Source organism: Martes martes (genome assembly GCF_963455335.1).
Source record: "Martes martes genome assembly, chromosome: 10".
Taxonomy (NCBI): domain Eukaryota; kingdom Metazoa; phylum Chordata; class Mammalia; order Carnivora; family Mustelidae; genus Martes; species Martes martes.
In genome coordinates this window covers 47,632,872-47,660,558 of record NC_137898.1, presented here as the reverse complement: position 1 = coordinate 47,660,558, position 27,687 = coordinate 47,632,872, and the positions used below count along the sequence as shown (strand labels likewise).

At 50.0% G+C, this 27,687-nt stretch overlaps 1 protein-coding gene across 3 annotated transcripts in view; it reads left to right on the top strand.

The window, feature by feature from the left end:
- The window catches only part of BMAL1 (basic helix-loop-helix ARNT like 1), a gene marked incomplete at its 5' end in the record, with an annotated part of 99,110 nt that overhangs the window by 67,585 nt on the left and 3,838 nt on the right, over positions 1 to 27,687 (top strand). Inside the window, 15 exons of one of the 3 annotated variants that reach the window (XM_080817791.1) lie at positions 1,112 to 1,240; positions 2,119 to 2,271; positions 4,590 to 4,628; positions 4,947 to 4,988; positions 6,507 to 6,664; positions 8,331 to 8,410; positions 12,751 to 12,843; positions 13,547 to 13,664; positions 15,306 to 15,455; positions 17,761 to 18,007; positions 19,071 to 19,177; positions 20,457 to 20,607; positions 21,459 to 21,547; positions 23,079 to 23,187; positions 25,825 to 25,918. In XM_080817791.1, the coding sequence (XP_080673917.1) occupies positions 2,132 to 2,271; positions 4,590 to 4,628; positions 4,947 to 4,988; positions 6,507 to 6,664; positions 8,331 to 8,410; positions 12,751 to 12,843; positions 13,547 to 13,664; positions 15,306 to 15,455; positions 17,761 to 18,007; positions 19,071 to 19,177; positions 20,457 to 20,607; positions 21,459 to 21,547; positions 23,079 to 23,187; positions 25,825 to 25,918 (1,617 nt within the window). Of the gene's footprint in view, positions 1 to 1,111; positions 1,241 to 2,118; positions 2,272 to 3,059; positions 3,149 to 4,589; positions 4,629 to 4,946; positions 4,989 to 6,506; positions 6,665 to 8,330; positions 8,411 to 12,750; positions 12,844 to 13,546; positions 13,665 to 15,305; positions 15,456 to 17,760; positions 18,008 to 19,070; positions 19,178 to 20,456; positions 20,608 to 21,458; positions 21,548 to 23,078; positions 23,188 to 25,824; positions 25,919 to 27,687 lie in introns of those variants that run through there. The other 2 variants (XM_080817792.1, XM_080817793.1) reach the window with 2 other exon arrangements.

The window sequence follows — 27,687 nt, the reverse complement described above, 5'->3', positions numbered from 1 at the left end:
AGATCAGCTCTACCAGGTGTCGGGATGGGGCAAGTAGGGAAGGAATGGAGAATCAGCCACTGGATTTAGCAATGAGGAGCTCACCGGGGAGCATAACAGGGGCTGTTCTGTTGGAATGATGAGGACAAAAGCCTGATTTGAGTTGGCTTATACTGAGTAAGAGGAAAAGAATTGGAAACAGAGAAATGGGGGTACTGACCAGAAGGGAATGGAGTTCAAAAATACACGTGATTTCCCCCCCCCCCCAAATGAGTTGTTTGTATCCAAACGAGGGTGATCCAGGGAAAGTGGACGGTGCTGGATGAGTGGCAGGGAGAGAATTCTGGGGTGATGGTCTTCAGGAGTGAGCCGATGGCATTCCCCACCTGTTGCGGGGGGCAAATTCCTAACCAGCAGCAGCTAGGCGGGCTGGTGGATGTGCTGCCTTTTCTCAGTGGAGTAGAAAGCCAAGTATCTGCTGAGAGTTGGGATGGAGAGCTGTTGGGGGCTTGAGGAGAAGAGCCGAGGGTATGGTGTTCTTGGTCACAGAGAGGGGAATAAAGTGAGCAGGGGGGCGAGGATCTCCGGGCGGCGCTGGTGTTGGAGCTGCGCGAGGTCGTGGATGGCAAGTGAGAGCAGCAAGTTCATTGTGTGCTTTTCTCCCCCCAGGTTCAGGTGCACAGGTGAACATGAGTTAGGAGGCCCATCCATACTGAAGAAAATGTGGTAGAGAAACAGGACATGAGTGGGCACAAAGGAAACCAGAGAAATGCCTATAAACATAGGGACAGCATCCATAATCATTTAAAAATGCAAGTAAAAACCAATGGGGTTTTGTCCTTTCCTTCAGATTGATAGGAGCTCTTGTTGGGAATATAAATTATCGGAGCTTTTTGGCAGCACGGTGTTCCAGAATGTACCAAGACCTACCACGTGTGTTCCCTTTTGTCCTGCTTTTAGACATTTAGACTGAGCGATAATAGCTCTAGTGCCTGGAGTTAGAGCGCTGAGATGCTCCCTCCAGCAGTGGCTATGAAAGGGAAAAGTTGGCCCACACCTGACCCTAGTGCACTCGTCTGTGGGCGGAACTGTAATCAGGGAGCGGAGATCACAGTCTCCTCTTGTTTTGCAGATGAAGGAACTTGAGCCCAGAGAGAGGGAGTGACAGCCCCGGTCACGTGGTGTGGAGCTGGGACCCCGTCCGTCCGTGGGCAGAGCGCGGCCCTCTTCCACTTGGTTTGGAGTCGAAGTCCCTTGCAAGGTACTTGGCAGTCTCTTTTTTGGGCCAGCTGACTCCACGCTTTTAAAATGTGAATTTCTGAAATGTGCCAATTGGTCTACGATGTCTTTATGTCCTTTATGCAGGTTTTCCTGGCAGGGGATGCTGGGCACAAAGGCTAGTCAGGGAAGACAAGACAGACTTTGCAGGGCCCATGATAGACAGGGACCATATTTTCCTGACTCCCGAGAGGGAATCATGGTCTGAGAAAGGATATTTTCTGCTTCTCTGGGACTTTTACAGAAGTTGTAACAAAAACACAAAGATGACCAGTAAATCCTATTTATTTTATGGACTGGAAGAAAATAAAATTAGAACTGTCAGAGAATATCTGGTCTTCTCCATGGGAGGACCACTGGGCTCTAAGTCCTTGAGCCTTGGGTTCTGGAATTATTCTTGCATGTCCTGGGATGGGGACCCAGGAGAAGCTACCCAGTTGCTCTAAACTTTGGGTCTTCATCAGAAATATGAGCAGGGGGGCGCCTGGGTGGCTCAGTCAGTTAAGCATCTGCCTTCAGCTCAGGTCATGATCCCAGGGTCCTGGGATCGAGCCCCATGGGAGCCTGCTTCTCCCTCTCCCTCTGTTGCTCCCCCGACTCCTCGCTGTGTGTGCGCTCTCTCTCTCAAATAAATAAATCTTAAACAAACAGGAAATATGAACAGGTTAACCTACATTATCTATGTTAACTCCTAAAGCATGTCTGCTGCTCTCTCCGTCCCGCCGTGTCCCTATTCCAGCTGGCTGGGGGGAGATGGGTTAGTATGGTAGACCAGTAGCCCCGATGCTCCACAGGCCCACTCTGGCCCTCTATCATGGTAGAAGAGCATGTAGAAATCACCTTTGTGCCTCCTTGTACCAGTTCCAGACCTCCAATGGCTGACCAGAGAATGGACATTTCTTCGACAATCAGTGACTTCATGTCCCCGGGCCCCACCGACCTGCTCTCCAGCCCCCTCGGCTCCAGTGGCATGGATTGTAACCGGAAACGGAAAGGCAGCTCTACCGACTACCAGTAAGGCCTCCTGGGCTCCTCTTCCTCTGGCTAAACTTGTGTCCGTTCCCGGCACATCGAGGGGCCAACTGCTGTTCTCCTGGAAGAAGGGGTCCTCTTTGTGGAAAGGGATGGAAATGAAAAATCCAAGTCTAGGTGGCCCCACAGTGGGGTTTTGTTTTTGTTTTGTTCGTTTTTGCTTTTATCTTCTTCCCTGGATCGCAAGCAGGAGGGAGCCTCTAGCCCTGCTGAGGCACCCCCATCCCCCTTTCTCTCCCCAAACTGTGCCACATCAAGGGAAAAGGAAGAGGCTTAAAGCCAAGCGCTACCTTTCACCCTTTTCCTCCAACCTCCTTGGCTCCTTTGAGCAAGATGGCTAAGCGTCTGGAGGTATTCTCCGTGGTTTCAAAGAGGACTTTGCCTGAGGCTCTTTCTGAGGAGGTCCCCAGTTGCTTAACGATGTTCGATGTTCATGGAGGGAGGGAGGGAGTGCAGGTCCCCTCCAAAAGTACCGTAGGAACATCAGTATAGCCCTGAAACCTTACTCAAATTAGTGTGTACCTGTCTTATTAAATAGTATTTTTGTTTCTTTTTAGACCTGATGGCTTTTCTTTTGAGTAAGTAAATTTGCATACATGTAGTCAACCCTTTACTGTACAAACACTTAGGGAATAGACAGCCGCATAGAACATTCAAAGGCACATTTTGAATGTTAAGACTGCGTGGGGTCTTATCCCCTTGTCCACTTAAGAGCTTTTCTTTTGTTTAATGAGGGAAACATCTCCAAGGAGGTATCTCCCCCACAGCAGATGTCCTTTCTGCTGAAGTTCACAGGTCGAATTTGGGGAGCACAGTGGCTGAAGGTCAGATGCCCACTAGGAGATGCTATGATTAATATGTAAGTGACCCCAGATGATTGAGCAAGCCAACGCCCAGGGGATGGAGAGTGGGTGTGAGGCCCGAGAGGGTTCTTCTGGAGCAGTCCCTCCCCAACAGGGAGGCCAGGAGATGGTTTCCACGGACCACTTGTCTTGGGTGGTTGGAGTCACTGGTGTCTTCTAAGTCCTCTGCTATCTAAACCTGTGGTTTCCGACCTTGTCCCCACCCAAGACCTCCAGGTTTCCCTCCTGGACCCCATTTACAAAAATCGTCTGTGATTTGTGGAGTCGCTATAATTAAGCACCCCTCATCCCTTTCCCTGAATTTTCAATGCGCTAATTGTGTCCGGTGGGTCAGGTGGAGCTCTCTTCACCTGAGTTGATCATCCTGGCCTCAGGGACCAGCTACAAGCCAAGACAAAAGGGGAGGGAGCGTTTCGGTTTTCCCCTGTGGCCTGAATCTCGTCTTCTGCACTCTAGGACTAGCTAGAGAAACTCTCTGCCGGTGAGGCAGTCAAGGGCTCCGGGGTGGGAATCCCTGTTCTAGAATGCCCACGCTGTGATTTGGTGTTCCTGAGAAAAGTTGTTTTTGCCCTTGAGACTACATTGTTTGAAGGGCCAGATCCCTCTGTTCTTACAGGATAAAAGAGAAAGAGAGGCCCAGGTGCCAGGCGTGCCCTCCTGGTATAAGCTTAGGCACTGGAGAAGGGTGTGAGGTGACCACAGGGTGATTTGGAACTCCTTCCTTGGAGGATTTTAGTCTGTTTTCTACTAAACCGTGAGGTGCCCTGAAACCTGGATCACTGGGGACTGTTAAAAGGGAGATAGATCCCTGCTGTGACCCGAGGACCCCCAGTGACCAAACAGGGCTCCACGGCCCTCAGCCCCACGTGTGCCCTCTCTCTCTGGTCCTTGGGCCTCAGGGGTTCCCACCTGGCTGAGAACCAGAACATTGTGTATCCGTGTCTTTGAAAAGCTGCCTCAGGGCTCTGCTCAATGCTTCTTTGTGGGTTCTCTGGTCTCCCCTCCTCACTTTACCCCCCCCACCAAATATATATGTATGCACACGTATATTTGAGGCTTGGTATGTTTTGCAAATGAATAAACTCCATTTATCCAGAATGATGAGGGGAATAAGATATTATAGTTATTTGGATATAGTTATTAAGAATTTCCATATATGCTCTGTATTCCCAATTTCTAAAATAGGGCCTAAAATATGTGAACAGCAAGCTCTGTTGATGACCACACGTAACTTGTTTGATCATCTGGGAAACCAGTCCTAGATGCGCAGTAGGGCAAGCTGTGTGTGTTCAACTTGTCTGCGTCGATAATCAATACTACGGAAATCTGAGCTTTCTGATTATTTGGTTTCTGGATAAATGCAATCCTTCCATGTTGTAAGAAGCGGCTTTGCATGTCTTTATTAACAAATACTCACGTTCTCTCTTGTTTTTTCAGAGAGAGCATGGACACAGACAAAGATGACCCTCATGGAAGGTACCATGAACCTAGTCATGACCTTCATCCTGCTAGCTATTTGCCTTGCATAATTACATGTTCTGTTACTTGGTACAGGTCCCACCTGTGTCCTTGATTGCTCAAGGGGTCCTGGGATAAGCTCAAGATGCTCACCCCCAGCCCCCAGGGTGGCTAACAAGAGCGCTTATGTTGGAGACAGATGATAGGGATTAAGCAGGGAAATGAATGAAGCTGAGAAGAAGAGAGATCTGTGTAACTTGGCCATTAGTCTCCCAGGGATTGTGTTTGATCTTGCTTTTTTTTTTTTTTTTTTTTTTTTTCTGCCTTCCCTTCCAGGTTAGAATACACAGAGCACCAAGGAAGGATAAAAAATGCAAGGTAGGCGTGGACCAGTCTATACAGAATCCTGGCTCTGGCTGCCCAGAGTGCAGCTGAGGCAGCTCTGTGTGTCTGGTCCCTGTTGGTCTCAGCATCCTTTCAGGGCTGGGGGTCGGGGTTGATGTGGGCTGCCTGCCACTTGTCCTCTCCACATGGAGTTGGCCTTCACCCTTGGCTGTCTGATCACATTTAAAACCTAAAGGGGACTTCAGAAGTAGCAGGAAACCCTTCTAGGCTGAAGCTCTTCCCCAGCAGTCTCCAGCAGGTTCCTCGCTCCTTCCTGATTCGAGGGCCCTCCAGAGAAGACCTGGAGGTGACCCCATCCTTGGGCTAGGCCTTGCCTCTCAGAGCAGCCCATCTTGCATTGCAAGGTCAGACATGGGACTGCCTTCGCCCTTGAGTAGATTCTCGAACTTGGTCCCTCCTGCCTCCAGCCACACTTGCTGACCCCATCCACGTGGGTCTGCTCTCCTCCCAGTGGCTCCAGGGCCCTCTGAGGCTGTCCTGACACAGACCCAGGGCTGCAGAATTCGACTGGCCTGAGATTTGTAACTTTCCCTACATGGCCTAGCCTTGGTGGGAGGTCCCTCTTGGTGGCTCTGTTGCTATGGCGGCAAACGACATTTCCGCTGGTGACACACCTCCTTAGGGGACAGTCACAAATGGCAGCTGAAAACCAGTCAGGGAAAGCGTGTAGGCCTGGGGAAGCATCCCTTGCCTTGATGGGCAGCCACTCCCGGGAGGGACGAGTGTGACGTTCTCCAGAGGAAGCTCTTGGGGGCAGATGTAGCATCTGCTGTATCTTGGTGGAGTCATGGTTGACCCAGTGATGGCGGCGCTAGTTACCTAGTGACTCAGTCAGTGAGGCTCTGACAGGCCACGCAGTGGGCTCCTCACAAACCTCCAAGATCTCTCCCGGACTCCAGGGTCTCCCCCCCCCCCCCCGCCCCCGCCAGTGGCTGTCCTAAGTGCTTTGCTCTTGTCAGGCTCCATGTCCCTTCTCTTTCCCTCAATGCCCATTATAAAATCCGACCTGACAAGCTGAGAGGAAGAGAAATGAGAAGGGGTGCCTGGGTGGCTCAATTGGTTAAGCGTCTGCTTTCGGCTCAAGTCTTGATCCTGAGCCCTGGGATCAAGTCCCACACCGGACTCCGTGCCCAGCAGGAGTCTGCTTCTCACTCTGCCCACTGCTCTTTATCTCTCTCTCTGACAATAAATAAAATCTTAAAAAAAAAAAAAAAAGCAAAATTCCCTATCCAGTTTACTCTGAGCAGTCAATTTTTGTCCTATTTCTTCTTAATTCTGAGTATGAGGAAAGCGTACAGCCAACTAATACTGACCCCGGGGCGGGGGGGCAGTGAGGCCGCTTCTTTAGTACCTTTAGTTGAGTTCAAGGCCTTGTGCAGATTCCAAATGTGCCCTGTTGGGGGAATGTCAAAAACTGTGGTAACTGACTTTTGTCATTGTCTCCTTGAGGCTTGGCGTCATTTTCTAGAAATCCTTTTTCCTGTTGTGCAGGGAAGCCCACAGTCAGATCGAAAAGCGGCGTCGGGATAAAATGAACAGTTTCATTGATGAACTGGCTTCTTTGGTGCCCACGTGCAATGCCATGTCCAGGAAATTAGATAAACTCACTGTGCTGAGAATGGCTGTTCAGCACATGAAAACATTACGAGGTAAGACGGCGGGCTTTATTGTCCTCGATGCCCTGGCCCACCAATGTTCCGTCCCTGGCCTAGGGTGTGCCTGAGGCCCTAGGACCGTGGTCATTACTTGCCAGTGTGTAGCCTTCAGCAATAGGCCTCTCCTTCCCCGCAGTAGACCTGATGCCAAATGGAGTGATCATTGAGTTTACATGGGTGTCCAGTGGGGACTGTGCAGGCGACCCTCTCTGGGGGGTACACGTGTCTGTGAGAGGCAGGCTCCATGCGTGCCAGAGAGGATGCACACCTTCCATGCGTGTGTGCACCTGGGCCCCATTCGCCCGGTGATCCCCATCAGAAATGCAGGTGCCCTTGGAGACACCGAGAAGTCCCCTTGCTATTTGTAGGAGGAAAATTCACCATGGCTCCTTTCAAAAGTGACTCACTGGGTGACGATTTTTGCTTCGTTTTACTGTCAGGGATGAACACTGATGAGATTTTCATGCTCCTGGAATTTTCCCAAACCAGATAGACTCTTTATGAGGGAGGCTGTATTTTCCTTCCTCTCTGAACATGGGGTGGGTAAGAACGCAGAGGCAGAGCAATGAGGAAAGGACTTATCCAAACCGCAGGAGAAATCTGTAGTGTCGCAGGCCCTTCAGTGAGCGCTGGGCCTGGCAGGTTCTGTGGCCCGTCTTGGACCCTTGAGGAAATTGGAAAGTGGGCACTCAGTCAGACCTCTGACCTGTGTGGCAAAAGAATTACGTTTTTATGAACATGGCAGCATCGTGTCCTATGCTGTGAGCATGTCATCTAAACATTCCTATTAGGGAAGGTTCTAGAGATTAAGTTAGTATAAGCTAATTTTTATTAAATTGGAAGGAAACGAAGGACAAATCTAGAGTTCTGTCAAAAGCAGGGGTGGGGCGCAGTGTGTGCCTCGTTTGTTGATATGAAAGTCACAGACACATTCTGTCAACCTCCTTCACCGTGGTACTGGGAATTGTAACCGATCTTTTCCATTTTATTTCCTCACTGTTCTAACCATTTTTGCAGATTCCAGGTCATTTGCTGCGGGCATTTTTCTCTGTTACTGTACGATGCCTGTACGAGTTCTCTCTACAATGCCAGATGGGTGGCCTTTTAAGCATCTCGTCCCCTTTCAGCCTGAGGAGCCAGAGTTGTATTCACTGAAGCAATGCATTTCTCTGGGTTGCCAAGCTCGTTTACCGGCCCCTGATGAGGCAGCTCTCCCGCTAAATGTCTGCTACAGTATATTTACTCAGGACCTGGCTGACTGGACGTTCCCAGGAAGGCTCAATGTGGTCATCTGAGGGACCTCTAGACAACACATTTAATGTCAATCCTGAGAGGAGGGAATCTTCCCAGGAGCCACTGTCAGTTGGCTTCCAAAGCTGCCTTTTCTCTTTGAAGCAGATTTTTACTTCTGTCTATTACCTCTTGGCTCCCCTACAGTGACCAAAGCAAACCTGTTAGGTCCCCTGTGGGCAACAGTTTTGTCTTTTCAGTGGGTTCTTTCCAAAGCCTGATCTAATGCTGTGTCTCTTAAGGAAAAAGAAGAGAACATCGAAGTCCCGGGTGGTCGGGACTAGGCCACATCTGGAAGGTCAGAGGCCTAGTGGAATGAGCCATTCCCTGATTAGAAAGTGTACAAACTTTTTTTTTTTTCCTCCCTAAGGTGCCACCAACCCATATACAGAAGCAAACTACAAACCAACTTTTCTGTCAGATGATGAATTGAAACACCTCATTCTCAGGGTATGTCACAATCTTGAGCTTGTTTTACACATTCTTAGAAATTTCAGAGTGAGGTAGCAGAGTGTGGGAATTTGATGTCTATACATTGCACATTTTGAGGCCCACTTTGTCTTTTCGGGTCTCCACATCTGTCTAGACTGTCTCCATGGTCCTTCCATCCTTGTTTGGACAAAAATTGAAGGCCCAGGCTACTGTGATTTTTCAATGGAAGGAGGCAGGATTTTGTTACTCATTGGTAGTCAAGAACCCCATTCCAGCATGAAGCTTTTAGAAAGGGACGGATATTGGTAACTAAGGATTTGTCTTCTCCCCTAACCGCTAGCACAAAAACATCCGTGTATATCTTGACACCAAAATCCCATCAAAGCAAGAAAGCTTCCAAAGACTCCTCTGCCCCAGGAGGAAAAGAAATGGAGGAGGTGAAGCTCTCTCCTCTTGCCCATCACGCTCGCTGGTCTTGCTCGTCCCTGCAGAGAGGTAGTGGACATGGCGCCGCCCGAACTTGTCTTCTGTGTGGAATCAGGTCTGCCTCTGGATAGACTGAGATCAACTTGGAAATTAAAGGGAAAGAACCGGGATTCAGAAGCCTGTCCTCTTGCAAATTGTGAACAGAAAAATGAAACCCGCCTCTATCCTCCCCCAGCCAGGGTGGACCTTGCTTGCTAAGCCCCCGTGGCATCTGGGCACGTGTTTTTGAGCAGACATTTGCCAGGCCTCCGGCTCCAGGCCACTCTGTTGTCACCCTGACTTTCCGCTCTGCCTGGCTTTTGGTCCTTTGTAAGTCTGGCCTCTGAAATTCATCCCCTCTTGACGTTCTCTCAATTGGAAAGCTTTCAGCTGCAAGGAACAGATGACCTGGTGAACAGAGAGGGTTTTGTGTCCCAGATACAGCTGGTCCCGAGGTAGACTAGGAGGGGCTGGTGCCATGGCTCAGCGAGGGCGGCCGGAACCAGGCTCTGTCTGCCTTCGCCAGCAGGCACATCAGGCTTGTCTGCAGTCTGCTTCCTCAGTGTAACCACACCAGCCAGAAACCAGGGGCAGGGGAGTGTCCAGGCCGGGTGTCCCTTTTCTCAAGAAAGGATAGGCCTTCCTGAAAGCCTAGTAGTAGACATCTACTTCTCCAGAAGGTGTAACTTGATGACCCTGGCTTTGCGGCAAGGATTTAGGTTTTTCCAGCCTCTACAGAGGAGACAGGCAAGAGTCCCGCATCAGCACTGGCCACACACACTTTCCAAAGCCACGTCCATTTGCTAGATTTTCCTCCGGGAGTGGTTCTCAGGACCCAGTGTGGAAACTTCAGCTGTGGTCTGGTTGGCCTGGGGTTGGAAGGGCCTGGTGCTTTCCTTGCCATAGAAGCCATCACGTTAGTGCCATGTTTTGGGCCACTGTAATCCCGTCCCTCTCACTCTCTTGGACAGGGGTTATTGTGTGGTGAAGTTTTTTCCATCCTGTATAGGTGTTCATCTTTTTGAGCTTCTGTTTTTGTCGAAATCTATTTATTGGATGGTCCAGTTTCCAGTTGGTCGTCAGTGGCTCCTCCAAAGCTGCTTGGGACAGGTGGATCTGGTGGGCCTGCCTTCTGTGCCTTTCACTCACGGATACCACAGACAACCTGAGACTTAGTTCTGTGTGCATGGCACTGTTCTAGGTACATCCAGGTCAACCGTAAACACGTGGGGGGTCCAAGGCATCTCAGTGAGTTTGTGGTGGTCCTTGGGCTACCTCCCTCAGGGCACAGCTCTGCACTCCTCTCTCCATCCTTCTTCCTAAAGCTGTCCCTGCTCTCAGGGAGGCCTTGCTGAAGTTAGAATGCAAACTGGGTCTGCTGGTCTCTGGAGGAACCACCAGAGCCGGCTTCATGGGCAGCAGCCTCTGCAGCTCCACGGGGCCCAGAGCTTGGTTTAACGCTCTGCTCTTGCCACCTGGAAGGGCATAAAGTTCCGAACAGGGTCTCTGTGTTTCTATTCACACACACATCGTGGGGCTGGCCTTGATTGCCATATGGCTAATTGGATGTATTTAAGGAAAAAATATATATGTATGTGATACAAATGTGTTTTATTTTGAACACAGAAGGCATATGAAGTTCCCATTATGTATAACATAGGTTTATATGTATTTACATGTATATAAACTTCTTTTGTAATGGCAAATGCTTAATAACTTTCTCCTCTTCTAAATTTCCTGTCCAATCCCCACACTTATCAGGGTGTGGAACGAGGATTTTCAGGCCATTTAAGCTAAATACTTCATCTTGGGCTTGCCTTTCCTGCGCTTCTGTGTCCTCCAGCATCTGTAGGACACAGCAGTGATGTGTCTCCCCTGAGGAAGCTCTTCTGCCCTCGCTGGTGTGTGTCTGTGGCGACAAAGCACATCTAATCCTTTGCCACTTCCAGGTGCCCAGTTCTCAGGAATTTGCTTCAACAGAAGGCAGAGTCCACTAAGATGGTGTTTGGGTGGTTTGGCCGTGGGAACTGGACTTCTGCTTTTCCTTCCCAGTGCACATCTGACTGACTGCTCTCTCTACTGAGAGCTTTCAAAATGGCTTCCGTGAATGGTGTGTCAGGGAGCCGTCAACCTGACCAGTGTGTGATGTCTGGATACTCCACCTCCCCATCTTCTGAAAACTAGGCGACCCCACCAGGGCTTCTGTGTCCCTTACTAAGTCTGTCCTCCCCCGAGAGGGAGCCCTCCCTGTGGCCTCCTGGCGCTGGTGGCATCTCCTAGTCTCAGCTCCTCCACTGCCCCCTGGGCCCCAGCTCCTTCGCTTGGTGGCGTTTATCTGCCTGAGGGAAGCAGAGTCAGAATGTGTTGAGCCTCTCCTCACTGACGGCTCACTGGCCTTTGGAGCCCTCTTGCCCTCCCCAGACGTGTTGAGACCACCTTTGTTCATGACGTCACGGGTTCAGGCCTGACTCTGCCCAGCATTCCCGCCTGGATCTCACGGGCACCTTCTTCCGAGGCACCTTCCGTGCCATTTCACTTCATCCGTGAGAAGCCTTGAAACACTTCCGTGAGATGTGAGATTGTCTGCAAGGCAGCGTGCAAGTTATTAATACCCTAGTTTTTGACTGAATGAGGCTTCCAGCAGATGGTGCTTGGGAAGTCTCTTCCTCTCCACTGTCCTCCCCTGCCCCTGTGCCGGCTTAGGAAGAGCTCAGGCCCCGTTTCCTTCCGGCTGAAGGGCCTGGCACCGTCTCCGCAGCGCCGGTTCAGTCCCCTCCAGCTGCTTTCATGGCAGCACCAGTGCACGTGCTATTCTTTTCCTCAGGCACGTGAATTCATTTCTTAGTTTCTTGAATTAAACTACATCCCCCAGGGCCCTTTTGTGGGAAGGGCAATAGTTTCTCTAGATTTTTTTCCCAAGAACAGACCAAGGACTTGTGAATAAGGCAGGGTGTTGAGTTAGAACTGTGGGAGCTGAGCATAGACATAGGTACATGACTGAGCGTGGAGCCCCCTCTCGGTCCCTGGGTGGCCCCAGCAGCAGCCGAGTGGCTGTCCGTGTACAGAGCGGTGTGTAGGAGCCACACACAGCATGAGCTCTCGGACGCTTTGGTATTTATCCGATTCAGCCTACCAAAGAGCGTCCTGTCTTGAGATCTTGGGATGTTAAGTCCCAAGACAGGCACATAGATTAGGTTTTTACCTGTACCTAAGGCGAAAAAGAAGGAAGAAGTATGTAGGGTAGATTTTTGCTTTGCTTTTCTTGTCTCACTTAGGATATAAGCAGCCCAGCCCTGGATCAAGAAATGATAGGAACAGTAGTTCTCAGTCCTTGTACATGAGAATCATTTGGGGTAGGGATGAGAAAAGACTCGTGATCTGGCCCTGCCCCAGACCATCAGCATAAAAACAAAAACAAACAACACCCCACTCCCCATGTTGAGAAGCACCGTTGGAAAGCGAGTGGACTCTGTAAATGGAAGTGTTCAGGTTGAGGACAGGTGGTGGTCAGGATCCAGGAGAGGGGGTTTGGATCTTGAAGGTTCCTTTCAATTTTAGATTCTGTGATTCAAACGTAGTTATAATTAAAAAATAGGACTTCTCCAGACCTCAATACACTCAATGGAAACATCTTAGAGTGACTTGAGTGTTGTAACAGAAATTCCTTCAATCGGACCGTCCCCTGTAGTCCTGTGATGATCCGTGTGTCAGGACTTACCTTGGAGAGCATCTCCCCCTCTCCTGAGGCATTAGTTGAGAGAGTCGTGTGGCTGTCAATGAGGACAGTTCTGTGCTTTGGATACTTAGCAAACAAGTCCTTATTTGCTGTCAGAGTGAGTACAAATCGTGTTTCCGGAAGTGTGATAAATTGACTATCCATTTCTCCTGATTAGGCAGCAGATGGATTTTTGTTTGTCGTAGGATGTGACCGAGGGAAGATCCTCTTCGTCTCCGAGTCTGTCTTCAAGATCCTCAACTACAGCCAGGTATGGCTCCTGTTTCTGCCGCTGGCGGGCAGCCCTCCGGCAGCCAGAAAGGTCACCCCACGTGTTAGAATAATTCTAATCTACAAGTCCCCTGTGAAATGCTTGTATCATCCTCCCCCACACACACACCCAGTGCTTCTTCCAGAAAATTTGTCATTTCTTAACAGAGAAATGAATTTAAACCTAGAAAAAAAAATGTGGTTTTTTTTTTTGAGTACTTTTTAGAGAGAGTGGCAGGGGCGGGGGGTGGCATGTGTATACATTCGAAGGAATGTAGCTTGAATGTATCCGGAGTGTCTTGCTTTTCTTGGTCTTTGAGCAAAGTTATGAAGGCCGTCGTGGCTGAAGAGCATGGAGACTTGGGTTAGAGTCCACGCCCACACCCCGTGTCCCCAGAAGGACATTCGTGGGCATCAGAAATCAATCAAAGGGAACGTATACAGCTGAAAGATTCCTGCTTCCAGGACACGAACTATTTATAGAAGTATCCGTATAATTGAGCCCTTTCCCCTGTGTTCCCAAACTAAACTCGTGATGCCTCATTCTCTATGTCTGTATCTAGCTAGAGTGACTGGACAGGTGTACGTTTTCTCGTTGGACACCTTGACATTCTCATGCTTAGAAAGACAGAGGCAAAGCACCCATTGGGTACGTTCTGTTCCACGCGCCGTTGACTCCTTGTCTCCGTGCTCCATCCCTGCAGAATGATCTGATCGGTCAGAGTTTGTTTGACTACCTGCACCCTAAAGATATCGCCAAAGTGAAGGAGCAGCTCTCGTCCTCGGACACGGCGCCCAGGGAGCGGCTCATAGATGCAAAAAGTGAGTCCAGAAGAAGGCTGCGGCTGCTTCCTCGGGGCCCACCCAGACCGCTGAGCGAAGACAGCGGCCTGTGGCCCCCACACACGGCCTCAGGCCTCCCCCCTCTCTGCCCTTTATCTGGGTAACAGGTGCTCTTTTTGGCTCAAGGCGATCATCTACCTTTCTTTGTATTTGTTTTGTTTCCCATAAAGAAGCAACAACTCAATGTCCAAATCCACAGAGGAAAAACAGCTACCTTGATTCTTTCTGGTTTTTAGTCTCCACCCCTCCTGCCCCCAGAATCTAGAAATTCCCAGTTCTATGCTTCTGAGTTTCAAGGGCTCACACCAGTTTGATTTGTTCCCCCCCAAAATATCCTCTCGATTTACCTGTGTTACACATATGCAGCCACCCAAGATAAGAGTAAGAAAACATGAAATATAAAAGTGGTTCCTCGTTGGTCAGCTCCCCCTCCTGGCTTCCTTCTTTAGCAGCGGAAACCACCTTTCACATTCTTCCCTGGCTTCCTCCTCCCGTGTCCCCTCCTGTGCCTCCTGCATGAGGCCCTGTAGCTCTCCTGCCATCAGTCCCATGTGAGCCTGTGGACTCTAGCAGTTAATGTGGAGTCTGGAGTCAGATTGCCAGGCGCACTTCCCAGTTCCACCATTTTCCAGCTGTGTGACCTTGAGCAAGTTACTTAACCTCTCTGTGCCTCCGTTTCCTTTTCTGCAAAATAGTGCCTGTTTCATTGGGTTGTTGTGGGGATTAAATATAGTAACACACATAAAGCCTGTGGGGCAGTCCCTGGTGCACAGTAGGCACAATGTCAGTGTCATGATCTTTTCATTAAATATCCTCCTCTTCCTAAAAGTTCAGCACAGTCCCTGGAACCTGTTGCCTTTTATAGTCTGGCCCTGGCATTTTTGGTAGTGACGTGAGGAGGAAAATAAGGTGATGTTTGGTCCTTGCCTTTAAGGCTCTCACGTCATAGGGAGACCAGGAGACAGCACCCAGCGTACTGGGTACCGCCACAGAAATAGTACCAGGCATAGAGAACAGAGGATTCATCCTCATGTGGGCGTGAGGACAGGCATCACTGATGCCTGTGACAGCTGAAGTGGGTTTGAAAGGATGGATTACTGCGTGCCAGATGATGAAGAGATGAGCAGAGCTTGGAAAACAATTTCTGGAAGGATACACAGGGGTAGTGCCCGCTGTGTGGCTGGAGCAAACCAAGCAGGGCAGGGAGGGCGGGCCCGTGTGCGTTCCAGAGAAGATCAACTGGGGTGGCTGTAGGTCGGGTAGGCTGGAGGGGTGACAGCCAGCAGGAGCCCCGGGCAGCAGCCCCTCCTCTGATGGTCACTCCCATGGTGGGCACACATTATTCCCAGACACGGGCTGTAGACCCATAGCCCGTGTTCACAGCAGGATCCTGGTCCTGCCCCTCCCACCAGTAGCTGCATTCTAGGTGGTCTGGAAACATCTCCAGATGGACAACCCACTTCCCCACGTTGCATCTTTTACGGCCTGAACTGAGGAGGAATGGTGTGGTCATTATGAAATAGTGAGGCAGGAAAGAAGAGGCTTTCTTCGTGGTCACGCTCCCCCTCCTGACAGACAATACTACTCTCAGTTTATCACATTTTGTGTGTTGATTTGCAGCTGGACTTCCAGTTAAAACAGATATAACCCCTGGGCCATCTCGATTATGTTCTGGAGCACGACGTTCTTTCTTCTGTAGGATGAAGTGTAACAGGCCTTCAGTAAAGGTGGAAGACAAGGATTTCCCCTCAACCTGCTCAAAGAAAAAAGGTAACCATTTCACTTCTTGAAAATCTTAATACAGGGGCGCTCAGGTGGCTCCATCGGCGAGGTGTCTGTCGGTTTCGGCTCAGGTCATGGTCTCACGGTCCTGGGATCAAGCCCCGCGTCGGGCTCTGCGCTCAGTGTGGAGTCTGCCGAGATTCTCTGTCCCTCTCCCTCTCGTGTGCTCTCTCTCAAATAAGTAAAATCTCTAAAAATAGTAATAATAAAATCCGAGTACAGGGGAGACTGGCTTTGTCCCCTGGGGTGCTCCGGAGGGTGTTGGTTCGGTGGTCCCCTGCCAATCCCAGGACTGCAGTCAGTGCCATGCTCCCCCTATGGGTAGGGCCTTTGGGGAGCAGGAGAGATTGGAAAGCCCTGATGGTCGTCACAGTGACATTGATTCCTGGGAAGGCTTCCTTCATGCAAATTCGGTTTGTCATAATGTGGTTGAGAAAGACTGCTCTCAGCCACAATGCCAGCCGCTCCCCGAGCCTCCCGCCAGTCCACCAAAATAACTCTTGCTCCATTCACCAAGGACATTCACATTGCTAGACACAAGGGACACTTCATTTTTCTTCCATCTTAAAGTATTCTTTCCCTAAGATTCCACTAAACCTCATTCTTCTCATCTCCCCCACCCTCTGCCACACTAGGGCCCTCTTCTGACTTCCTTTGGCTCTCTCCTCGTCTGTCCTGAGCCACCTTTCTGTCTACACTTGACCCATAGGTCATGTCCTCTTCTCCCTTAGCTTGCTGTGCCACGTCGGTGCCAATAACGTCCAAGTTTGTATTTCTAGCCCAGACTTTTCTTTTGAGCTCTGGATCCATAAATCCTCTTCCTCTGAAATCTATTTACCTCTGAAATCTTCTTGAGGGCATCTCACACATGATCTGCATGAGTGACCCCCCCCACCCCCACCCCGAGCTTCTCCCTGCCATAAATGGCATCTCTGTCCTCTGCATGTGCTGGAAGCCGGTGAACCACCTCAGCCCCATGCCCTTACTCTCCCAATGCGGTCAGTGACCAAGTGCTGCCCCCGCAACGTCCTCCTGCAGAAGTCCCCTCACTGGCACAGCTTTCTCTCGGCTCCCTATTTAAAAGCCTGCAGCGTCCCCACTGCTGTTGGGGAGAAGTGGAGAGTCCACGACCTCGCACCGTCCGCCCCAGGTCTCCGTGGGTGCTGGCCCCTGTCTCCCTACCCCCGACTCCCTTCAGCTGGCTCGCAGTGTTGGTCCTTTAGGGCTGGGCGTCTGCGGCTGCCGCTTGCTCCCTCAGCCACCTCAGGCCCGCTGGCGGCACCCCAGGTTCTCTTGCTGGCACCTTCCTGCAACTGCCCTGTGCACTCCCCCGGTTGTTTGTTTGACATCTGTCTTCCCCGTGGACTGGAAACTCCATGCTGGCGTGTCCGAGGGGTTTCCCAGTCTCCCAGTAAGTGGCACAGACCTGCTGCTTCGTAAATCCTCCATGAGGATCCGTTTATTGTTGAAATCCCCAGGCGTTCTAGACTGAGTGTGTCCCAAAGTGCAGTCCTTCTCCCTCATCTCTACAGCATATTCTGTTCTCTCTTCCTGGAGTCTGTGAGCGGCAGCAAACATTCAGTCCAGAAATGTTGGAGTCCCCTCCACTTTCTTCTTCGTACCAAATGTTCTGATACTCGTACCACATCTCAAGAGTTCTCAGAAACTTCTCCCGTGTGCTTCCCTGCCTCCTCGTCCTCGCTGCGGTCCGGGAGCACAGCCCTCGTCTCCTGCTGTGTGCCTGTCTTCACCTGATGGCTTACTCTTCCAGTTCCCCTACTGCTGTGCTCCTGGAGTAGCCAGTCCTTTGCTGTGTCCCCACTTAAATACCTTTAGAAGCTCTCCATTCCCTGACACACACGCATTTGTTAGCAAATAGTCTAAGACCCTAGTCATCTGCCCCATCCTGCCTTCCCAGCCCCGCCGGAGCTCTGTTGTTGCTCGTACAGGACGTGTCTTGGCACTTTGTACTTTCTCGACCTCCATACATCTGGGTCCCTTAGTCAGTGTTCATCCTTGATCCACCTCCCCCCTGGTTTTCCCAGGCAGCCGTCCTCTCCCCCCAGTAGATGCAGATACTCCTTCCTCGGCATCAGCAGCCCTGCTCCGCACGGAGGACGCTGGAGGACGGCTGTCCACACCTGTGTCTTCCTCCGTCCCTGGATTTTCCCTTCTGGAGGGCAAAGCTGTGTGTGTTGTTTGACTCCCTTCCCCTGGACCCCAGCCCACCACGGGCTGCCGCGCCTGCTCGCCCACAGCTGTCCTGACTTTGACCGCGGACTTTGCTTTCTAGCAGATCGAAAGAGCTTCTGCACCATCCACAGCACAGGGTACCTGAAGAGCTGGCCGCCCACAAAGATGGGGCTGGACGAGGACGGCGAACCTGACAACGAGGGCTGTAACCTCAGCTGCCTGGTCGCCATCGGACGCCTGCATTCGCACGTGGTCCCGCAGCCAGCGAACGGGGAGATCAGAGTGAAGTCCATGGAGTACGTGTCCCGGCACGCCATAGACGGGAAGTTTGTTTTTGTAGACCAGAGGTAAGCATCTGCGTGGCCTCTGTGAGCAGTAATGGTACAGGATTTTCATCTCTGGGTAGAGCAGAGAGGGCTGGGCCATCAGGGTAAAAAGAGGGACACAATGGGGATCGGCTAAAAAATGAGACCCTTTGGAATATCATAAACACAGAGTTTTCTCTGTAACGCTCTTTGGCACATAGAGACCATTAAGTAGACGACATGTGGTTCGATGTCCATGGCCAGGAAGGAAGTGGTGGGCATTGGATGCTACCTGAACAACCATGGCTGTGATTGGAATTCCGGAATGTAGGACTTGGAAAAGAGGATCTAGTCCTCGGCTGTCTGATGCGGTGGTCGCTGGCCATGATGATCTCAAACAGCTTCTCGGGTTTTAATTAAAACGAAGTTCACAGTTCCTCAGGCTCACTAAGCCGTGTTGCAGGTACTCTGTAGCTGTGTGAGGCCAATGGCCCAGATGGAGAACATCACCATTGCAGAAAGGTCCATTGGCAACACTGACCTAGTCCCGTCTCATTTTTCTGGGTGGAGACCTGGGGCCCACCTGAGGACCGGCCGCCTTCCATTCACAGTGGAGGGGTGGGGGGCCTGAGCTGAGGCCCCGGATGTGCCCAGTTTGCCGTGGCTCTCTGCGGCCTCCTGGAGAATATTCACAGGCTGATGAGTTTTCTGGCCATTAGAAACAGTACGTGCAGGGAAAGGATGCCGCCACTTTGCAAGGCCCTTGTGACCGCCGCTGCTGGAGCTTTTAATGTTTGGTCATCTGATTAAAAGAAAAAAAAATGGGGGGGGGCAGGTAGCAAAATGGAGAAGGTTTGTATTGGGGTTGGGTTTCTGTCACATTTTTATCTGACTAACGTAGTTACCATTTTTAAGTCTCCTTTCCTGGAACAACGGCCCCTTTGAAAGGCTTCTTTTCTTTCTCTTCCCTGTTTTTATAGTGTTGGTTAAGCTCAGTTACATCCATCCAGCTCGGACCTTGTTCTCCTCAGCACAGCGGGGTTCATCCACTGCAGAGATGCTGTTAATTGTCTGAATTACTGTTTCTTTTTAAAAAAAATTCTAGGGCAACAGCTATTTTGGCATATTTACCACAAGAACTTCTAGGCACATCATGTTACGAATATTTCCACCAAGATGACATAGGACACCTCGCAGAATGTCATAGGCAAGGTAAGCCGGGCTGTACAAAAGGTCTTAATTTAAGGAGTCCCCATGCTTTGAAACTAGGTCACATAAACTTTCCAGAGAAATCTGCCCCCACTGACGTGGGAGGCAGCCAGCCCAGGAGTCTTCAGGCCAAAACATGTCTGTGGAGAAGAGACGGATGTTCCGGGCCCTGTTTATCCCCTTCCAGTGAACCCACCTCGGACTGCCTAGCAGTTTCCTGTACATAGGACAGTGCAGTTTCTGGAAAGCTTCTCTTATTCTTGTTTTACAGACCTTGTAAAGATTTAGTACGGCTCAAACAGATCTCTTTTCCATGAAATACTGCCGTGCTTCCTGTATTTTCCTCTTGACTTCTGGCCCTGGCACATACTGGCCTCCCGAGAGAGGAACCAGTACTGACCCTTTCCCTCACGGTCCTGCTCATTCACCTCAGACGTGCGTTTCCAGAGAGGCCCCTTTTTGCACGTCCGCTGCCCCAACCCTGGTTCAGGCCCTTGTGGCCAGCCAGTAATAGTGAAAGACTCCCAGCCGTCTCCCTGCTCCCTTCTGCCCCACCTTCCACATTTGTCCTGTTTATGCCCCAACAGAGAAAGCTTGATAATGTCCCATCCCTGCTTAAACCTCCTGCCTTGAGACTCGAGGCCAAATATCTGTGCCCAGCATTCAAGACCTTCCACCTCCTGACACTGACCCACCTTCCCAGCTTCACCCCTGACCCATCCCTGCCCGCAGAGGCATCAGAGCTCTCTCCTCACTTCCTGCCCTCCCAGCCTCTCGCACTCGCTGGGCCGTTCTGGGATCTTCCCTCCCGCCTGGGCGGGGGCCGCATGCTGTCTCCCCTGTGTCTCCAGTGCCTGGCCCGTGAAAGGTCCTTGTGACATGTTTGTGACCTAAAAGAATAAAGTTTGAGTAGGTGAGTGACCTTCCTGGATTCAGATGTCCTAAAAATGCTGTTCCGCTGTCAGGCTTTGTAACGTGGAAGGAACACGGGCCCTTGGGACATTTGTTGCACCTTTCAGAGCTGGTCCCCGTCAGATGGCGATCATGCAGTCCTTGACTCCCCGGAGCCTTCACGTCCTACGCTGAGCAATAGCAAGCGGCTCACGAATGAATCGAAAGGCTCTGAGCCCAACCCTCAGAGACAGCCCGTTGTCCGACCACTCGGACCACGCTCCCCTGGCTTACTCTGGCCATGGCATTGGAGCCCGGGCACACATAGGATTTGGTTAACTTCCTATGTCGGCCTGAGGGAACCATGTTGATGGCTTCTTTGCATTTTCAGTTTTACAGACGAGAGAAAAGATTACGACAAATTGCTATAAGTTTAAAATCAAAGATGGTTCTTTCATCACGCTGCGGAGTCGATGGTTCAGTTTCATGAACCCTTGGACCAAGGAAGTAGAATACATTGTCTCAACCAACACTGTTGTTTTGTAAGTGTTTTCCCCCATATCAGAAGCTCCCTTGCTTCAAAGATAAATGCCTGGGCTCTTTACCTGGGAAGGCGGGTACAGACAGCCCCCAGGATCACACCTTGAATGCTACCTCGCTGATACCCTGGGAAGCCTCAGGACTGGTAGAGGCCAACAGGGTTGTTAACAAAGAACACGCTTCGATACGTATACGGTGCAGGACCCTGGCTTGTGGAGTTACTCCGGGAGATCACACTGTCTCCTTCCCAATGCAGCACTTAGCTTTTGATTCCCGGAGGCCCTGCACCCTGGGCGCCCCTGGTACTGCCGTGGAGGGAAGGGTTGACGGTCGCGGAAGGCTCACACAGGTGCCCGTTCAGACTAGCCCTGGCTGAGGGTGGCTGGGCATCCATGCCTGCCAGGCCTGCCTCAGAGGCTGCTACCTGCTAGGTGAGAAGGGAAGGACCTGCTCTTTGGCAAGAACTATTCCGCATCACGTCTCCTCCCCCACTGTGGCCAGACCCCCACCTGGGGCTAGAGCTGAGTGAGTGAGGGGCCCAGGCAAGGTGCCCCTGCCGGCTGGAGGGAGAGGCGGCCTTGTAGCGATGGCCGTGGGTGGCCGCAGTCACCTTCACTGCTGGGCTGTGCCCCATACAGACCAGGAAGGCCCAGACAGGCAGTGAGGCCAAAGGCCGGGATGCTGTCCATCATGTTCTCAAACAGCGAGGAGACCTGCTGAGCCACTCAGACAGACACTTCATTTTCTGGCCTGTCCACGTCCAGAGTGGACACCGGACACCTTGGCCAAGGTGAAAGGTGCATGGTTCTGAGCAGGCCTGACTCATGTTTCCTTATTGCTGGGATGTTCACAGAGCCAACGTCCTGGAAGGCGGGGACCCAACCTTCCCGCAGCTCACAGCGTCCCCCCACAGCATGGACAGCATGCTGCCCTCTGGAGAAGGTAACTATGGACCTCAGCAGCATCGGGGCTTACCCGTGAGCTGCTGCTTGTGGCCAGTGTCCCCTCTCCCCAAGTAGTTGGTGTCCCAAGCCCCCATACAAGAAAGGAGACCTCAGGGGATGAGCACTAAGGATGTTGTCCTCTCACATTCTTTGCTGGGCCTGGAATACGGAGAGCTCATTTTTGCTTTTCCTGAGGCTGCCTGGACCCTGGAAGCCCTTGAAACAGCAAACTCCCTGCTCCTCTCGGGCTCCCCTCCCTATTGCCCAGTGATTGCAATGTGGTGCCTTTTGGAGACTGTCACTGGCTCCTGTGGTGGGAGGAGGGGGTCTCTCAGCACCGGGGTTTGTGCCATTCCGAGTGGGGCTCTCTCCCAGCTTGCCCCCAGCCCCTGCTCTCTGCACTTGACTCATCCTTCCATGGGACCACCTCTGCTCGCATGGCTTCCTTCAGTCCCCGCGTCTCTACCAGTGACTCTCCTGTATCTGGGCTCTCTGTCTCCAGAACTCTAGGTCTGTTTCTCCAACTGCCTCCTAGACAGAGTTCCTGGAGTCTCAAAATCACCTGAAATTCAGCATCTCCAAACCAGTTCTCTGCACTCCCTCCTGTGGTTGCTTAAGCCAGAAACCTTGACTCCTCCTCCTCGCTCCTTCTATCTGAACACAAAATCCTGCCCCTTCTACCTCTTAGACTTCTCTATCTCCCTCCCACATGTCGCCTGGATCATTGCAGAGAATTTTCTAATCCTAGTCTCACTCCCCCACCGAACCCCCTTCCTCCAGTGTCGTTCATTCTCCATGCAGTGGACTTTCTAGTAAGCCAGTCTAAGTGCCTTTTCTGTGGGAAGTGCTTTGGCACCTCTTATCCTTGGGATCCCGTCCAAACCCATTAGTGTAGCATCCAAGACCTTTCGTGATTGGATTGGTAGCTCCTCCTGTTTTCATCTATCACTCCACCATCATTCATGGGGAATTTCTTGGAGTAGTGTCCCAGGTTTCGTCCTCGCTCAGGGCTCTTGCATATATTGGTGGCTGTGGATGGAATGCCTTCCCCTCCTCACCTCTCTGCCAAGCTAATTTCTCCTCTCTCAGGACTCAGCTCAGAGTTAAACTTTCCCAGGAAGCTGCACCTGGCCCTGGAGGAGCTGGGTGCCTTGGGCTTACCTGTCCCAACTTCCCACGCTTCGTTCCAGCCATCGTTCATCTTCTTTGTCTTCCTGCTAGACTGTGAGCTCCTTGAGGGCAGAGCTGCTGGCTTATCTCTGTGACCCTGGCTTGCATACAGTGGTGGTCAGTCCACAGATGTTGAGTGTGGGAGGGGGGATTAGATGATTTGCTCTGGCCTCTGATCCCGGACACAGACTTGAGCCCTCTGCTGGAATGTCTTTTCCTGACAAGCTGCGGCTCTCTTACCACTTAGGGCAGAAGCCTGAGGTTGAACTTCAGGTGGAACATAAGACGAGCGGGTTTTAACTCATACTAGTATTTCTTCCTCGGTTCCCCTTTCCCACTCTCAGATTCCTTTGTTGTAGGTGGCCCAAAGAGGACCCACCCCACTGTTCCAGGGATTCCAGGGGGAACCAGGGCTGGGGCAGGCAAAATAGGTCGAATGATTGCTGAAGAAATCATGGAGATCCACAGGCAAGTAACACCTTCTGGTTGCTCTCTTAAACCAATGGTTCTCAACCCAGGGCATTTTACCCCCAAAGGATGTTTTGTAATATCTGGAGACATTTTTGGTTGTTAGACCATCCACTGGATAGAGACCAGGGATGCCGCTTGCTAAACATCATGTAGTACAGAGGGCAGCCTCCTTCCCATCTCTCTGGCCCCCAACAAAGAACTTTCTAGTCCAAAATGTCAGTCGTGTGGAGGTTAAGAAATCTTGCCTTAAAGAAAGCGTGAAACCCAAACAGGCCAGAGTCAAAGGGAATATCTTTGGGAGACTCAATTTTCTAATGACTTTGTATTATGACTCAAGGGATTAATGAGGATGGATGGACACTAGCAACACAGGACCGCAGGAGCAGCGAGGGTCAGAGATCTGGGCCGTAACAAAACATTAGTTCCTTCTAGTCAAAACGCTGCCTAGCTTTAGCAGTAGAGACAGAGGGCTGCTTCTCCATATGAAAAAGAGGGGAAGTTGTGTACTTGGGTTTGAGCTCTGGGCCTTTACTTGGCTGTGCTGGAGATTCACTTAACTTCCTGGTCTCTGTTAAGCCAAGCCATAAAAGGCAGGTAATAACTATCTCCCAAGGATTGCTTAGGAGTGTGAGAGGTCTCAGGAGCGTTCCTAGAACAGAAACTGACATACGGTGAGTGCTCAAAAATTTTTAATTAAATCTGAGTCCTTAAGAGTGGCGATTAAGAGGGAAGCAGTTATACATTCATCTGAATTTGGAGAACAGAGAGGGTAGTAACCAGGTCCTTAGGAATGCACACTTAATGGAACAAAATAAGAAAAGGGAAAAATTATTCCCTGCTGCCACTGGATTGATTCTCCAGGAGAACTGAAAGCTGGTCTTGTTTTCTAGTTGGCCGGAGGTGCTCTTATCCCAGTGGGCAGGACAGTTCTGTTCCAACCCTGTGGGAATGGTGGATGTGACCCCATCTTCAGGAAGATGTCAGGGCAGTGTGCAGTGATAATCAGATTCTTACTGGCCACTATATACATACTCTGCCTTGCTTGAAACCATCCAAGAACAGTGTAAAACAGCCCTTGACCTCAAGGGTCTTACATCTTTGAGAAACCTATTTTCTTTATGATAATAGAAAAAAGGGCGAGTGCATGAGCTGAAGCAAGGAGGGGAGATTGCTAAGAATCCTCATAAATAATGCTGCCGAGTTTAGATAGGGGAAAAGAAATTTTAAGAGGTTTAGATATGAAAAAAATTTTAAGACCCCATTCATTGCAGGATGCTGAGCAGCTGTCCAAAATGTGCTAATAAGCATTATGGAAGTTGGATTGGAATAGGAAATGAAGGGGAACATGCTTAATAACCCAGGAAGGAGGGCCCATCCCTCAGTGATGATACTGTCCCAAAGAAAAACCCGTAATTTAAGGACTAGAAGATGAGGTAACAATGAAAAGGCAATCCCAAAATGGGGAGCCCGGGAAAATAGTGGTTTCAAAGACCTAAGTAAAGGAAGATGGGAGACATTCAGCAGTTGTTGAGTAAGCGATCAGTACCCATCTGTGTGTGCTGAGTGTGCGTGGCTTCTAGTTGTATCCTGCCTTTGAGGAGCTTATGATCCAGGAGAGAAAAAGCGTATTCATTCCCCAGTCTACAGAACCAGGCAGCACAGGCCAACAGCCAGAGGACCGCTGAGCAGTTGAGAGTGGGATGCCTGGGTAACCCGGAAGCGGCATTCGTCCCTGTAGAAGCTAAGGGCCTGGTGGTCACACAGCTGCCACCATACTCCAGCTTCACCACCAGGCCGTGCCTTCCTTTCCTCAGTTCCTTCAGCCTGACGAGCATGTGTGTGGGTGTACAGTTCTAAGACTTTGTCTCCGTTAATCTCCTATACTGAGAAACCTACAGCTGAGAGGGCCTGGGCCCATTTTTTTTTAATCACCTGTTGCTTTTGAAGGTGGTTGGGACAGCTGCCCTATTACTACTACTGCTACTACTACTACTAGTACTACAACTGCTGGTAGTAGTACTATTGCTACTACTACTAGAAAGCAGGGCTACTTTCTAGGTGTAGCTGAGCCACCCTAGCACCTTCCATTTCCTAAGAGTATTCACTAGCTAAAAAATATCTGTAGGGAAGAGGATAAATTGCTTGCTGTGGTTTCTAGTTCATGGTATCAAAGATAGAGGTTGAACTTCTAAAGTCCCCTCCAACTCTGAGATCTGTAATCTATGAGAAATGAAACTGGCCACTTAGTTGAAACTCAGCAACCTGAAATCCAAAGCCTAAACCAAGGACTTTGTCAGCGAGATGCTGGACTCCAGGTATTGCATTCTAGATCAGGTGCCTGTGGGATAAATAGGGCCTCTCGCCTGTTATTGTAAACATGGTTTTACTGAAACACAGTTACACCCATTCATTTCCATGTTGTCTGTGGGTGCTTTCAAGCTACCGTGGCAGAGTTGAGTAGTTGGGATCAAGACCATATGGCCTACAGAGCCTAGGTCGTTACTATTTGGCCCCTTAGAGCAAAAGTTTGCCAATCTCTATTCTAGTTCTTCATCCTTTTTCTTAGCCCCCACCCCTCACACCCCACAGAAGAAAAGGAAAGACAATATAACTAACTCTTCTCTTCTCTGACAGAATAAGAGGGTCATCACCTTCCAGTTGTGGCTCCAGCCCATTAAATATCACAAGTACACCTCCCCCTGATGCCTCTTCTCCAGGAGGCAAGAAGGTAAGGTTGATGACTCTTAGACTAAGGTCCTTCTTAACCTGGGTAAGGTCAGGACTCTTGCTTCTACCAAGGTGGCTCTATTTTATATATGAACCTTCTGTAAAAATTTATATTTGAAAATAAGCTTTGATTCCAGCCCCCACCAAAGTTTCAAAGTCAATAAAATTAATGGGTAAGAGTGATCAGTGCAAGATAGACCTGGGCTTGAAGCCTGGCCTTGCCATGTGCTAGCTGCATGACCCTGTATAATTATTTAGCCCTAGTTTTGTTTTATAGCAGGGCCCCCGTAGCTTAGGATGCTCAGCGTCTTTGAATATTAAGTCCCGGTATGAGGTAATATATGTGAAAGTGCTTGGCTTTCGGTAATGACTCAAAAGATAGCACCAACAGATAAAGCCTAGGCTTGGTACATCCCCAATCCCTATTCACAGGTTTTTCTCTTAGGCCTGTTCTCCTGTTACATCCCTAGGTCCTTCCTCCATATTGGATCCACTGTCTCCTTGGAGTGGTCTCCCCTTCTCTGCTTCTCAGTTCAACTTTTAGGCACTTGACTTCCTGGTATTAACAAGAATCCCACTACTGTTTTGAAAGGTTATCACTCCAGTATAGTGCTTAAATATTACTGAGGGAACTTCTGTGTACATTTTCTCATCTTAGCCTCTCAACTTCATAGGTGAGAAAATATAAGATCCCAAATATTAAATGCTGGGCTAATCATTTAACAAGCATAGCCCCAAACTTAAAGTCAGATGTCTTGACTTTTGATTCTTTCTACACCAACAGCTTTAGAGATCTAATACTGTACTCTACATCACAAAGCCCCAAGTATTTTTGAGGCTCTTATGGGAAAATTTTTTTCTTTGGGCTTATAAAAATGGGTCTGAGAAAAGAAATTCTCAATACATTCTGACCTCAGCAACAGTACTTGTAAGAACAGCCTAATTAAACAAGATGGGAGTGAGAAATGACAGCAGCATTGTACCAATGCCATGAGAGTAAAGTTGGCCCCATGCTTCCAGCCCTTCCCAATCATTTTTAAATGGGGCAGGCCCAAAAATGAGCCATTTAGCTTGCCCATTATTTCATTCGGGGTCAAGCAAAAAAGTGAGGCTCTAGATGAACCGCCTAGGTTCCAGGAGTCTGGACATCCAGGGGCAATACGGCAAGTTCAGTTAAAGCAGCAGTTCCCTGGTATTGAGGGAGGCAAGATCCTTCCACGGATCTGTAAGGTCAAGATTACTTTGATAATCTAAAACTTTTTTTCCTCCTCACTGTGTTGATTCATGAACTGATAGTGCAAAAAGCGGCGCTGGGTAAAACCGGTGGTGCTTTTCCAAAGATCATGGCAGTGGCACGAACCTGTGCTAGGAGTCAGCGTATTCTTCACCACCATATACTCACAGTAAGAAAAAATTTCAAGCCAGTTTCATTTAAGGATATCCTTAATAAGCAGGAGAAATAGTTTATAAAATCCTTGCATAAATCTTTAACGCTGCTACAAAATGGGAAGTATGTGTTAGAGCACTTGTGCTGTATCCTGGAGTACAATGGTCATCTCAAGGAAAAGCACTTGCGTGGCTAAGTTAGGAGCTAAATGAACGGCTTTTGTCAAAGGACACTATTTTTACTATTGCAGGCTGTGGTTGTTCAGACTTGGGTATTTAGCATACATTTTCTTGAAGATGAATAAACTGGTGAGTTTAAGGAAGACAACTGACAGACAGTATTTGCTGCCCGAGATAAAAGTTTAGCTTTCAAGCAAAAATTAG